The sequence below is a fragment of the Zophobas morio genome, unplaced genomic scaffold (genome assembly GCF_036711695.1).
Source record: "Zophobas morio isolate AGI-343-1 ecotype UQ-CSIRO unplaced genomic scaffold, CSIRO_AGI_Zmor_V1 ptg000026l, whole genome shotgun sequence".
NCBI lineage: Eukaryota > Metazoa > Arthropoda > Insecta > Coleoptera > Tenebrionidae > Zophobas > Zophobas morio.
The window spans coordinates 11,398,720-11,407,409 of record NW_026972131.1 but is presented as its reverse complement, the minus strand read 5'-3'; the positions used below and the strand labels follow the sequence as shown (position 1 = coordinate 11,407,409).

General features: G+C 34.2%; 1 protein-coding gene across 3 annotated transcripts; it reads left to right on the top strand.

The window, feature by feature from the left end:
- The first annotated feature begins 553 nt into the window (after positions 1 to 553).
- On the top strand, positions 554 to 1,831 carry LOC135136490 (proteasome activator complex subunit 3). Of its 3 annotated transcripts, none has more exons than XM_064065786.1 (3): positions 554 to 820; positions 1,029 to 1,379; positions 1,433 to 1,831. In XM_064065786.1, the coding sequence occupies exons 1-3, from the start codon at positions 779 to 781 to the stop codon at positions 1,793 to 1,795; spliced, it is 756 nt and encodes a 251-aa protein (XP_063921856.1). In that variant the 5' UTR covers positions 554 to 778; the 3' UTR covers positions 1,796 to 1,831. The 3 variants fall into 3 exon arrangements, with proteins under 3 accessions (XP_063921856.1, XP_063921857.1, XP_063921858.1); XM_064065787.1 differs by having other exon boundaries at positions 658 to 796; XM_064065788.1 differs by lacking the exon at positions 554 to 820 and adding an exon at positions 888 to 983.
- Positions 1,832 to 8,690: the final 6,859 nt, after the last annotated feature.

The window sequence follows — 8,690 nt, the reverse complement described above, 5'->3', positions numbered from 1 at the left end:
ATAAAATAAAATTTTCCAGTGTTTAGGAATATCTGATATACTCCACAGTGAATTCAATCAAGAATGAGTACTTTTCTTACTTCCAATACACCACTTTAGTTAACTCCACGCTCCAATTTCCTAAGAACTTGACACCAGTTCCCCATTGTTTGACTCTCTCCTGAATTTTTCTCTGGAACTGGTTCAATCCACAACTTTGTCTACAATCAACTCTAGCACTGCCTCTGGTTAACAATACCACTACTTACTGCGGTTGCGGCTGAATTTGTACCCATAACCCAAAACTCGACAAAAACCCCCAAAATTCAAGGTTAATGTCTCCATAATTAAAAATAATTAATGATTGTTGCAATGTTGTTGTTTTCACACCACAAATTCAAACTTTTTACTTTTCGTAGGACACGCAACACACAATTCACTGCCGCCATTCGAACATGTGACTCAATGCTGCCAACCTAAAAATTCGCACATAAAAAATTGTATTATTTATTGTAAAAAATTTCAAAAAAAATTGCATCTGCCAAGTTCTGCTCTCCCAATTATCCTTCGTTCGGTTTTTGCGTTTTTCCTAAAATTCCGTGTGACTCACTTAGTTTGTGTGTTTTCGTTGTGTTTGAGAGTGACGCATTAGGCGATCACGTCCTGGTGTTATCCCCGTTCTCGTCCTTTCTTTGGTTGGCCATTACAGTAACATTTAGGTTAAGTTGTAAAGAGTGAAGAATTTAAAACTTATTTCCAATCTTACTTACCCCAGTAAAATATTCCTTACTATAATATTATGGCAGATGCTAAAAAAGTGAGTATGGGAAGCAATCCAAAAGTACGTTTTCTTCCAAGGTAGTGGTAGTTTTACACTCAGCATGTTTTCCTGTCAACCTTTCCTTCCCAGAATCATTTGACAAAACTCACAAAATTCCCGTAAAATAATGCCATCTTCACACAGCACTATTGAGGGTTGGGAAAACGAACCACATTACCAAGAGGTCTGACAGCCTGTCAACCATCACTCACCCTAACCGTTTTTCCAGGTACTAGAATACAAAGACAGTTTGAAAAAAGAGGCCGAAGAGTTACTTCTCAAAGGATTCCCAGCGACCATAGTTAAGTTGAACGCCCTTCTAGAAACTCCACAGTTTAAAAACAGACGATTTGCTGATGTCCACCAAGACTTGAACATCCCGATTCCTGACCCCATCGTGCTCAACAGCCACACTGACTTACCTCCTGCAAAGAAGGCCAAATATGACAATAGCATATCCCAAGATGGAACGAAGGTGATGATCCTGCCAAGCGGGTCAGTGCCGACTAATAAACATTTAGTGGAACTCGTTGAAGCCGTTAAACCTCACATTCGAAAGCTCGTAGAAGATTCCAACACCGTGAGCTTAGTCAAGTAGCGTCTAAATCCGAAATAATCGTTTTTTTTTTTCAGATGAAAATGTGGATATCGTTCATGATTCCGAAAATCGAAGACGGCAACAACTTCGGCGTTTCCATTCAGGAGGACACGCTGGCCGAGGTGCAGTCGGTGGAGTCGGAAGCGGCGGCCTTTTTTGACCAAATTTCTCGATACTTTATTTCACGGGCTAAAGTAATTTCGAAAGTTGCTAAGTATCCTCATATAGAAGACTACAGGAGAGCTGTGCAAGAGCTTGACGAAAAGGAATATCTCAGTTTGTGGCTGGTAATGTGTGAAATAAGAAACCGATATTGTGCCCTACATGATATTGTCGTGAAAAATCTGGACAAAATCAAGAAGCCACGTTCCACCAATGCTACAGAATCTTTGTACTAAAAGCTCCATAACACATAAATAAAATAATTCAATTCATATACTGTAATTGATTTTTTTTTTAGTTCTTGTATGTGGAGTGTGACAGTCGAGTATTATCATACAAATATTTTCTTAATGAAATTTATGTAATTTTTTTAACGATAATTAAGGGATTTTTGTAGTGATACTAGCAGTTGATGCATTATTAAAACTGTTGGGGATTTACAGTAGTTACGTTTTTTATTTATTTATTTATTCATTTATTTACAAGAGAAGTCAAATATGCTGAGAAACATTAACAGTTAAATTTTAACTGAAAACAAATAACTCGTGGTTTTGACATTAAACTTGTAATGAAAAAACTATCCATATCTTTCCTGTTCATTTTATCCAGTCCATGAAATCACAGGAGCATGAAAATACAAAACTCAGATTACTATTCAAAAGATTCAAATAAAAAAAAAAATTCCGAGTATATTGAAACAAGCTTGAACGACCGATAAAGCAGACGATGTCATTTTGTCAAAATTAGTGTAAAAAAAATCAGGAAGCTCCTTAGGGAACTTCTGAACTCGAATTCGTATTCAGAAGGTTGAAATTACTAAGTACAAAAAATTTCAGGAAACTCCGTTATGTAATTAGAAAATTAATACCACAAATGTCATTTGTTAGGCGAGTTATTTCACTGAAAATATTTTTTCTGTTTATGAGCTCATCATTTCAAAACGGTTCAAGTATCAGATTTCTGGTTTATACCATTCGATTTCTGGAAACTTTTTGATTCATGTAAGTGATTTCTAGCCTTGATAACTTAGCCGTCCTCGCTTGAGAGACGGATAAACCAGGCGATGTCATTTTTCCAAAATTAATAAGAAAAAAATGAAAAAAATTAGGAAGCTTCTTAAGAGAATTACAAACTCGGATTCGTATTCAGAAGGTTAAAATTAGAAAGTACAAGAAATTTCAGGAGTCTCCATTATGGAATAAGAAAATTAGTACCATAAAAGTTATTTGTTCGGCGAGATATTTCACTGAAAATATTTTTCCTATGTCATTTTTCCAAAATTAGTAATATAAAAAAAAAATTAAAAATCAGGGAGCTCTGAAGAGAAATTCTGAACTCGGATTCGTATTCAGAAGGTTGAAATTAGTAACTACACCAAATTTCAGGAGTCTCCGTTATCGAATAAGAAAATTAGTATCATAAAGGTTATTTCTTAGGCGGGATATTTCACACAATTTTTTTTTCTGTTCATGGGTTCATCATTTCAAAACGGTTCAAGTATCCGATTTCCGGTTTATACCATTCAATTTCTGGGAGCTTTCTTGATACTGCCAATGATTTTCTAGTCCTGATAACTCAGCCGTTCGGACTTGAGAGATCGATAAAGCAAACGATGTCATTTTTCCAAAATTAATTATAAAAAAAAATGAAAAAAAATCAGGAAGCTTCCTAACAAAATTCCGAACTCGGATTCGTATTTAGAAGGTTAAAATTTGTAAGTACAACAAATTTCAGAAGTCTCCATTATGGGATAAGAAAACTATAGTACCATAAAGGTAATTTGTTAGGCGAGATATTTCACTCAAAAATTTTTTCCTATTTTTGAGCTCATCTTTTCAGCATAAAAAAAGTACCCGGTTTCTGGTTCATACCATTCGATTTCTGAGAGATCTCTCGTTGTGGCCCTGATTTTCTAGCCCTAATAAGTTAGCTGTTCGGGCTTGAGAGATCGATAAACCAGACGATGTCATTTTTCCAAAATTAGTAATATAAAAAAATAAAAAAAAAATAGGAAGCTCTGACGAGAAATTCTGAACTCGAATTCGTTTTCAGAAGGTTGAAATTAGTGACTACACCAAATTTCAGGAGTTTCTGTTGTCGAATAAGAAAATTAGTTTCATAAAGGTTATTTCTTAGGCGGGATATTTCACACAATTTTTTTTTCTGTTTATGGGTTCATCATTTCAAAACGGTTCAAGTATCCGATTTCCGGTTTATAACGTTATATTCCTGGGAGTTTTCTTATTACTACCCATGACTTTCTAGTCCTGATAACTCAGCCCTTCGGACTTGAGAGATCGATAAAACAAACGATGTCATTTTTCCAAAATTAATTATAAAAAAAAATTTTAAAATCAGGAAGATTCCTAACAAAATTTCGAATTCGGGTTCATATTCAGAAGGTTAAAATTTATTAGCAAGTACAACAAATTTCAGGAGTCTCCATTATGGAATAAGAAAATTAGTACCATAAAGGTCATTTATTAGGCGAGAAATTTCACCGAAAAAATGTTTCCTATTTTTGAGCTCATCTTTTCAAGACAATAAAAGGATCCGGTTTCTGGTTCATACCATTCGATTCCTGGGAGCTTTCTCATTGTGACCCTGATTTCCAAGCCATAATAAGTTAGCCGTTCGGGCTTGAGAGATCGATAAACCAGACGATGTCATTTTTTCCAAAATTAGTAATATAAAAAAATTAAAAAAAATCAGGAAGCTCTGAAGAGAAATGATGAACCCGGATTCGTATTCAGAAGGTTGAAATTAGTAACTACACCAAATTTCAGGAGTTTCCGTTGTCGAATAAGAAAATTAGTAACATAAAGGTTGTCTCTTAGGCGGGATAATTCACAAATTTTTTTTTCTGTTTATGGGTTCATCATTTCAAAACGGTTCAAGTATCCGATTTCCGGTTTATACCATTCGATTTCTGGGAGCTTTCTTATTACTGCCAATGACTTTCTAGTCCTGATAACTCAGGCGTTCCGACTTGAGAGATCGATAAAACAAACGATGACATTTTTCCAAAATTAATTATAAAAAAAAAATGAAAAAAAAAACTGGAAGCTTCCTAACAAAATTCCGAACTCGGATTCGTATTCAGATTGTGAAAATCACTAAGTACAAGAAAATTCAGGAGTCTCCATTATGGAATAAGAAAATTAGTACCATAAAGGTCATTTGTTAGGCGAGATATTTCACTGAAAAAATTTTTCCTATTTTTGAGCTCATCTTTTCAAGACAAAAAAGGTATCCGGTTTCTGATTCATACCATTCGATTCCTGGGAGCTTTCTCATTGCGGTCCTGATTTTCTAGCCCTAATAAGTTAGCCGTTCGGGCTTGAGAGAGCGATAAACCGAACGATGTCATTTTTCCAAAATTAGTAATATAAAAAAGTCAAAAAAATCAGAAAGCTCTGAAGAGAAATTCTGAACCCGGATTCGTATTCAGAAGATTGAAATTAGTAACTACACCAAATTTCAGGAGTTTCCGTTGTCGAATAAGAAAATTAGCATCATAAAGGTTATTTCTTAGCCGGGATATTAGACATACATTTTTTTTTCTATTTATGGGTTCATCATTTTGAAACGGTTCAAGTATCCGATTTCCAGTTTATACCATTCGATTTCTGGAAGCTTTCTTATTACTGCTAATGACTTTCTAGCCCTGATAACTCAGCCGTTCAGCCATGAGAGATCGATAAAACAAACGATGTCATTTTTCCAAAATTAATTATAAAAAAATGAAAAAAATTCAGGAAGCTTCCTAACAAAATTCCGAACTCGGATTCGTATTCGGAAGGTTAAAATTAGTAAGTACAACAAATTTCAGGAGTCTCCGTTATGGAATAAGAAAATTAATACCATAAAGGTCATTTGTTAGGCGAGATATTTCATTGAAAAAAATTTTCCTATTTTTGAGCTCATCTTTTCAAGACAAAAAAAGTATCCGGTTTCTGGTTCATACCATTCGATTCCTGGGAGCTTTCTCATTGTTGCCGTGATTCTCTAGCCCTAATAATTTAGCCATTCGGGCTTGAGAGATCGATAAACCAGACGATGTCATTTTTCCAAAATTAGTAATATAAAAAAATAAAAAAAAAAATCAGGAAGCTCTGAAGAGAAATTCTGAACTCGGATTCGTATTCAGAAGGTTGAAATTAGTAACGACACCAAATTTAAGGAGTTTCCGTTGTCGAATAAGAAAATTAGTATCATAGAGGTTATTTCTTAGGCGGGATATTTCACAAAAAAAATTTTTCTGTTTATGGGTTCATCATTTCAAAACGGTTTAAGTATCCAATTTCCGGTTTATACCATTCGATTTCTGGGAGCTTTCTTATCACTGTCAATGACTTTCTAGTTCTGATAACTCAGCCGTTCCGACATGAGAGATCGATAAAACAAACGATGTCTAGTTCATACCATTCGATTGCTGGTAGCTTTCTCATTATGGCCCTGATTTTATAGCCCTAATAAGTTAGCCGTTCGGGCTTGAGCGATCGATAAACCAGACGATGTCATTTTTCCAAAATTAGTAATATAAAAATAAAAAAAAAATCAGGAAGCTCTGAAGAGAAATTCTGAACTCGGATTCGTATTCAGAAGGTTGAAATTAGTAACTACACCAAATTTCAGTAGTTTCCGTTGTCGAATAAGAAAATTAGTACCATAAAGATTATGTTTTAGGCGGCATATTTTACATACATTTTTTTTTCTGTTTATGGGTTCATCATTTCAAAACGGTTCAAGTATTCAATTTCCGGTTTATACCATTCGATTTCTGGAAGCTTTCTTATTACTGCCAATGACTTTCTAGTCCTGATAATTCAGCCGTTCGGGCTTGAGAGATCGATAAAACAGACGATGTTATTTTTCCAAAATTAGTAAAATAAAAAAAATCAGGAAGCCGTGAAGAGAAATTCTTAACTTGGATTCGTATTCAGAAGGTTGAATTTAGTATGTACAACAAATTTCAGAAGTCTTCGTTATGGAATAAAAAAATTAGTAAGTACTACGAAGGTCATTTGTAAAGATATCTCACAAAAAATATTTTTCTTGTTTTTGAACTCCTCATTTCCAAACAATCAAAGTATCCGGTTTCCGGTTTATATCATCCGATTCCTGGGGGTTTTCTGATTACTGCAAATGGTTTTTTAGCCCTGATGAGTTAGCCGTCCTTGCTTGACAGACCGATAAAACAGACGATGTCATTTTTCTAAAATTAATTATGAAAAAAAATTCAAAAAAATTCAAGAAGCTTCGTAGGAAAATTCTGAACTCGGATTCGTATTCAGAAAGTTGAAATTCGTAAGTACAACAAATTTCAGAACTCTCCGTTATGGAATAAGAAAATTAGTAAGTACTACGAAGGTCATTTGTAAAGATATCTCACAAAAAATATTTTTCCTGTTTTTGAGCTCCTCATTTCTAGACAATCAAAGTATCCGGTTTCCGGTTTATATCATCCGATTCCTGGGAGCTTTCTGATTAATACAAGTGGTTTTCTAGCCCCGGGTAAGTTAGCCGTCCTGGCTTGACAGACCGATAAAACAGACAATGTCATTTTTCTAAAATTAATTATAAAAAAAAACAAAAAAATTCAAGAAGCTTCGTGGAAAATTCAGAACTCGGATTCGTATGCAGAAAGTTGAAATTCGTAAGTACAACAAATTTCAGGAGTCTCCGTTATGGCATAAGAAAATTAGTAAGTACTACAAAGGTCATTTGTAAAGATATCTCACAAAAACTATTTTTCCTATTTTTAGGCTCCTCATTTCTAGACAATCAAAGTATTGGGTTTCCAGTTTATATTATCCGATTCCTCGGGGCTTTCTGATTAATACAAGTGGTTTTCTAGCCCTGATAATTTAGCCGTCCTGGCTTGACAGACCGATAAAGCAGACGATGTCACTTTTCTAAAATTAATTATGAAAAAAAATTCAAAAAAATTCAAGAAGCTTCGTAGGAAAATTCTGAACTCGGATTCGTATTCAGAAAGTTGAAATTCGTAAGTATAACAAATTTCAGAACTCTCCGTTATGGAATAAGAAAATTAGTAAGTACTACGAAGGTCATTTGTAAAGATATCTCACAAAAAGTATTTTTCCTGTTTTTGAGCTCCTCATTTCTAGACAATCAAAATATCCGGTTTCCGGTTTATATCATCCGATTCCTGGGAGCTTTCTGATTAATACAAGTGGTTTTCTAGTCCTGGCTTGACAGACCGATAAAATAGACGATGTCATTTTTCTAAAATTAATTATAAAAAAAAAACAAAAAAAATCAAGAAGCTTCGTGGAAAATTCAGAACTCGGATTCGTATGCAGAAAGTTGAAATTCGTAAGTACAACAAATTTCAGGAGTCTCCGTTATGGCATAAGAAAATTAGTAAGTACTACAAAGGTCATTTGTAAAGATATCTCACAAAAACTATTTTTCCTATTTTTAGGCTCCTCATTTCTAGACAATCAAAGTATTGGGTTTCCAGTTTATATTATCCGATTCCTCGGGGCTTTCTGATTAATACAAGTGGTTTTCTAGCCCTGATAATTTAGCCGTCCTGGCTTGACAGACCGATAAAGCAGACGATGTCACTTTTCTAAAATTAATTATGAAAAAAAATTCAAAAAAATTCAAGAAGCTTCGTAGGAAAATTCTGAACTCGGATTCGTATTCAGAAAGTTGAAATTCGTAAGTATAACAAATTTCAGAACTCTCCGTTATGGAATAAGAAAATTAGTAAGTACTACGAAGGTCATTTGTAAAGATATCTCACAAAAAGTATTTTTCCTGTTTTTGAGCTCCTCATTTCTAGACAATCAAAATATCCGGTTTCCGGTTTATATCATCCGATTCCTGGGAGCTTTCTGATTAATACAAGTGGTTTTCTAGTCCTGGCTTGACAGACCGATAAAATAGACGATGTCATTTTTCTAAAATTAATTATAAAAAAAAACAAAAAAAATCAAGAAGCTTCGTGGAAAATTCAGAACTCGGATTCGTATGCAGAAAGTTGAAATTCGTAAGTACAACAAATTTCAGGAGTCTCCGTTATGGCATAAGAAAATTAGTAAGTACTACAAAGGTCATTTGTGAAGATACTCGTATCTCACAAAAACTATTTTTCCT